General features: G+C 59.6%; 1 protein-coding gene across 1 annotated transcript in view; it reads left to right on the top strand.

Moving 5' to 3' along the window:
- Positions 1-1,040: 1,040 nt before the first annotated feature.
- Positions 1,041-5,697, top strand: part of LOC113211469 (odorant receptor coreceptor) — a 15,581-nt gene continuing 10,924 nt past the window's right edge. The window contains exons 1-7 of the mRNA XM_052268032.1: positions 1,041-1,126; positions 1,871-1,985; positions 2,069-2,263; positions 2,525-2,750; positions 3,011-3,257; positions 4,932-5,031; positions 5,138-5,242. Of these exons, the coding sequence (XP_052123992.1) occupies positions 1,041-1,126; positions 1,871-1,985; positions 2,069-2,263; positions 2,525-2,750; positions 3,011-3,257; positions 4,932-5,031; positions 5,138-5,242 (1,074 nt within the window). The remainder of the gene's footprint in view (positions 1,127-1,870; positions 1,986-2,068; positions 2,264-2,524; positions 2,751-3,010; positions 3,258-4,931; positions 5,032-5,137; positions 5,243-5,697) is intronic.

The following is a 5,697-nucleotide window of genomic DNA, read 5'->3' on the forward strand; positions in this document are numbered from 1 at the left end:
GGGCGGGCGGGCGTGGCGGTCTAGGAGGACATCATACGAATGAGGGGAGGGGGCGAGTGCGGCACTTTGGCTCCTCGACGGCATCTCCGTTCGTTAGCCGATTTGTGTCAGACGAGACCCGATGGGAGGGTCGAATGGAAGGCAGGACAAGACCGAGCAGATACCACACCGTCGTGGGACTAGGAGGCGCTCTGCACCGCACGCCGCAAGGACCCGGCGGGAGCGATGTCTGGGGCCTCTGACCGTGCGCCCCTCCCCGCCCCGCCCCCCGCCCTTTGAAGGAGCACGCCCCGGCAGCGGCACACCCCCGGGTCCCCGGGGCCTTGGGGTCTTGCAGGACGCTGGGGCGGGGTGGGGCCGGGCACCCTTCGGCTGTGCTCCCCCACCCCCCCTTTGGCATCCCCCGGGGCGGGGATCGTGTTGCTCAGCTCACGGAGCAGCAGCATGGTAAGGGACTCTTGTCCTCAAGCCCTCCCGCCCCCTCCACTCCCTCCTCGACCCCCCCCCCCCCCCCCCCCCCCCCCTCTCTCTCTCTCTCTCTCTCTCTCTCTCTCTCTCTCTCTCTCTCTCCCCCGCCGCAACGGCAGCAGCGGCTAATTAATGACAATTACCCATTGATCTCGCGCCAACGGCGCCGTCAAACACAGGGAGGGAGAACTCTGACATTAACCCACAGAGCGCGCAGAGCCTGCTGGCGTAAGTCTGTTGTCGTAGCCTATCCCCGCTGCAATCGATCATCGTCATCATGCACCTCTAGGGGCCATCACCTCGTCCGAAATAGGACGAGAGGGACGGAGGGGGACGGAGAGAGACAGAGAGAGAGAGAGGGTGGGGGGGGGAGGAAGAGAGATAGATCATCATCGTCCTCGTGTCGGGAGGCGCCAGCGACACTTTCGGATGCAGCAGCTGTTGTCCCCTTCGCACAGCGGTGACGTCTCCTCTGCTCCCCGCACGCCCCGCACCGCACGCCCCGCAGGTGAGGGCGGCCATAGACGAGCAGGCCACCCGGTCAATCGATGGGAGGGGCGATACATGTCGATATGGCGGCGCAACGTCTACACTGTCGCGGAAAACAGACCCATTTTGCAAGTCCAAGTGGAAGCACACGGTTTTTAGAAGATGAAACGTTGAGGGCGGCAGCTGCTAGCGTTAACTCTCGATGAGAAAGAGAACCAACCAATTCTATTGTAGACTCTGCAGAATATTTGTGGATATCGGACCCTTTAAAACATTTCTAAAAATGCGGGGGAAAAATTGGAACACAGCCCAAAACTTACATTTCGATTGTTTGTTTTCAAAATCTATTCTTGATTGGGACATTATAAAAGTATAAAAGTATAGATGCATATGGGAAAATCACGTTGCTAAGCGTAAGTTATTGTAAATTAGAAAAAAAAACACAAACCGCAAAACCATTATTGGCATCAGCAGTCGCGATAAACAAATAAAAACGCGAAAACAACAAAGAAATAAATAGTTTTCTGCTTCTTGTGTGGGCGTTGCTGGTATTGGGCATGTCGTCCATATGCGCCACCCCCGCACAGCGAGGTCTCGGCTGGAAGAAGGGGGAGAGGCAGGGGAGAGGGGAGGGGCGGTCTGCCAACAAGACGGATTGCGGGTCACGGTGCGCTAACGGCGCGAGTTTGCCATTTTGAACCGAGCTTTCTCTCTCGAGCAACTTTTCGACGGCAGTCTGTGGTGTCGGGTCGGGGGGTCCGACTCAGAGCAGAGCAGATAACGAGATTACGCGGTCGGAAATGGCAATAAAGCCGACAAAAAAGAGAGGCACAAAAGGAAATGATGAAAAATAAAAGAGAAACCACGGCTAAAAAGTCGCCCCCTTGCTCTTTTTTTTCCTGTTACCAATTAGGTTCTACCGGATGCTGGACTGCTGGAACACGACCAACAGCCATCCGATGTTCGCGGAGAACGACGCGCGGCACCATCAGCAGACCTTGCAGCGGCAGCGCCGGCTGCTCATGCAGGTGAGCTCTCTCTGCCCGCCTCGCGATCACACCGACCGAGCATGCCCGTAACACATCGTTTGGTCTCTCGCTCTGGTTCGCAGCTGATCGCCCTCACCGTGGTCTCGGTCATGTGCTGGATCGGCATCACCTTCGTGGCGCAGCCCGTGCGCAACGTGCCCGACCCCGAGAACGAGAACGCGACCATCACGGTGGAGGTGCCGCAGCTGATGGTGGGCGCGTGGTACCCGTGGGACGCGCGCCACGGCCCGGCGTACATGTTCAGCTTCGGCTACCAGGTGAGTCACGCACTAGAGATTTTCCGATTTTCCTTTTATAGAAAGTGTCTCTTGGGAAATTTTTCTAGGTGATTTTTTCTTTAAATGTTCCTTCAAAACTTTATTTTATTAAGACAATTTCCAGGAAACATTTCGAATTTTTCCGGGTTTTAGTTCTGGAAAAGTTTATACTTTTTCCGGGGACAATTCAAATTCTAAACTCCCTCAGCACCATACCGGGTCACACTCCCGACAGATTCCGACACGCAAACCTTGTTACAGGTGTACTGGCTGCTAGTGATGCTCGGCCAGGCCAACATGTACGACGTGCTGCTCGCCAACGTGGTGGTGCACGCGTGCGGCCAGCTCCGCCACCTCAAGGAGATCCTGAGGCCCCTCATGGAGCTGAGCGCCGCCTTCTCGCCCGCCTCCGGCATCGCGCCGTCCAACGGCAAGATCTTCACCACGCAGGCGGTGTTCAGCGCCAAGCACAACCTCGTCATGCCCGGTGAGCAGTCTCCAGGGGGCGGCGGCGGCGGGCGGCGGCGGGCGCCCGCTGAGTACGGGGTAGGCCAGCCCGCACGGCGCGCGCGCCCACCGGGTGGCCTACCTCGCACCCAACGGGCGCCCAGCCCGGCCCGCTCCTGCACACCGCGTGGAACCATCTCGATGGCTATTTAGTTGAATTAAATCTGCACAAATCGTATCGCATACCAGCGTGTTTTTCTTCTCAGCGAGACGAAGTTTACTATGTTCGTGCGTTTTCAGACATGATGGACCTCGACTACCGCAACATGTTCAACAACGCGCGCGGCCAGGCCAACCTCATCCAGGGGCAGCTGCCGCCCGTGAGCGTCAACGGGGACCGGCCGCCGTCCGTGGAGGACGTGAACCCGCTGCCCATGACCAACACGCTGACCGTGGCCAAGAACACCGACAGCATGGCCGTCAAGGAGGAGGTCTTCGTGCGCTCGGCCATCAAGTACTGGGTGGAGCGCCACAAGCAGCTCGTCAAGTGAGTGTCGGCCCGCCGCCCCCCGGGGCGGATCGGTTTGGAGTGGCGCTGCTGTGAGTTTGCCGAGGGGGCGGGGCGGGGCCAGACCGACAGCGAGCGGCGCGGCGGCCCATCAGAGCGCGGCCGCCAGTTTTTGTGTGGCTAAGTGGGTCCAAAGTGGGTCCACACGGAGAGGGGCCCCACGCTGCCGCCGCCGCAGTGGCCCTCATTGTGTCCGCCGGGGACCGCAGCACTGAGGGGAGGGGGGGGGGATAACACGACGCGTCCGATATTCATCGTGCGCGGGGGGAGGGGGGGGGGCTGCCTCCTCCTCTCACCCCCGGCCCCCGCCCGCCCCCTGCAACCCGCCAAAGTGGAAACTGCGAGTGGACCGCCGCCGCCGCTCCTGCTCCTGCTCCCCGCAGCTCGGTACTTGGCGGAAAGGGCTGTGAAGTTGTTCCACCCTCCGGCGGCCTGGCGTTGGCGCGGCGTGGTTTGGTGTGGTGTGGTGTGGCGCGGCACTCCCAGTCCCGGTGATCGCCTCTCCCTCAGGGCGAACGGCTCAGCCCTCGAGCCTCGGCCCGCCACCCACAGCAGCGGCGGCAGCTGCGGCAGCTGCGGCAGCCTCCTCAGGACCTTCCAGGGAAGCCCACTTGGTGTGCCGCTCACGCAGACCCAGCCGCGCGCGCGTGGTGGGTGTGCGGAGGAGGGAGAGGGGGGAGGTTGGATGAAAGAAGGGCAGGAGAGAGGAGGTGGGAAGCTAAAATGCGGCGCCCGGGGAGCGGTCGCCCGTCGTGCCCGCGCCAACCAATCAGCGCTGCCAGTCCCCCCCTGCAAAACACGAGACGGGTACAAGAAGAGAACAGAGGAGGAGGAAGCAAAAGAAGTCGCGCGCTGCGCAGCAGCGTTTTCGTTTTTGTGTTTCGGAGGAATTATTATTTTCGTTATTCACTCCCACCCGGCTGCTGCGGCGAATCCCTCACGCGCCATTACTTTTTGCTCTGTGACTATGAGTCCTCTGCCCCCACCCCTCCCCCTCTCCGCTTGCTCTGTGACTATGAGTCCTCTGCCACCCTCTCCCTCTCCCCCTCCCCCCCCTTCCCATTGCTCTCTCGGATGACCACTCCGGGCCGCGCTGTTAGCGCCAGCCGCAGATGCTGGAGGGGCGCGGCGTAGCGAGGCGTGGCGCGGGGCCTGGCGGGGCGTGGCGGGGCGTGGCGGGGCCAAGCGGGGCTGGCCCAGGAGGAGGCCACGACCACCACCGCCACGCTGGCCTCGCGGCTGGCGTGCGTGCACCCCTGCGGGAACCCCCTCACCCGCTATTTGCATGGTGTGGCTCCCCGGCGCCACACTCGACGCAGCTCGCGCTCCAGGGGGCGATGTGTGTGTGTGTGTGTGTGTGTGTGTATACACTGGAAACGCAAGTGTGTGAATGTCGCGCACACTTCTTGTAGGTGTGTGATGGAATGCCCATTCGTATACTGAAGGGAGAGAAAGTGTAAATTCTCAAGGGAACATTCACGCACTTGTGATTCTATGTCCACAAATGCCGTTCACACACCTACAAGTGTGCGATATTCACACACTTGGTTTTACGGTGTACTGGGTGTGCTCGAATGCGTTTGCCTGCGAACCGTAACTTACGTCCTACTATCTGGCATATGTGTTTGAATTCCTCAACGTTCTGTTCCTCAGGTTCGTGTCTTACATCTCGCTGGCCTTCGGCGGAGAGCTGCTACTGCACATGCTGAACGCTACCGTCATCCTAACCATCCTCGCCTATCAAGCCACAAAGGCATGAGCGTTTGTCCCTCAATTTTTTCAAGACACTCAAAACAAAAAGTCAGAAAAGAATCCTCGTCACGAATGCATTTCTTTTAATCGCTCTCTCGCACTGCCAGGTTAGCGACTTCGACGTATTCGCCTGCAGCACGGCGGGCTACGTCCTGTACTCCATGGCGCAGATCTACCTCTTCTGTATCCACGGCAACGAGCTCATAGAGGAGGTTAGTGGAGCGCACGGCCGAGTCGGGGTGCTGCGGAGTGTGGGGGCGGGGGGTGACAAATGGAGCCGCGTCAGACCACCATTTTTCTTTTGCAAAAATGACAGCGTAAGAGGAGAAGGAGGGAGGCAGCACTGTACATGTTATTTTCTTCCGACACAGAGGCAAGCTGCTGGGTATAGGGGGATGGGGGTTAGGGAGGCTGGTAGATGTGAACGAGAAGTGAAAAAGAAGAGAAAGGGAATAGGAGAGTGGCACAAAATGGGGAGAAAAGGCACGGTCGGGAGAGGGAATGCAAGAAACCTCAGCGGTTTTGTCGAGTATTTACACGGGCCCGGAGCCGCCCAGAGCTGTACCCGGCGACCTTGCTTTTAATAAAAGAAAATCGTGTCCCCGGCCGGCCGAGACCTAGGGCCGCAGGCCGGGCCGGGCCGGGCCGAGGGGCAGACCACAGCCGA

The sequence above is a fragment of the Frankliniella occidentalis genome, unplaced genomic scaffold (genome assembly GCF_000697945.3).
Source record: "Frankliniella occidentalis isolate FOCC.00 unplaced genomic scaffold, Focc_3.1 Scaffold63, whole genome shotgun sequence".
NCBI classification, from domain to species: domain Eukaryota; kingdom Metazoa; phylum Arthropoda; class Insecta; order Thysanoptera; family Thripidae; genus Frankliniella; species Frankliniella occidentalis.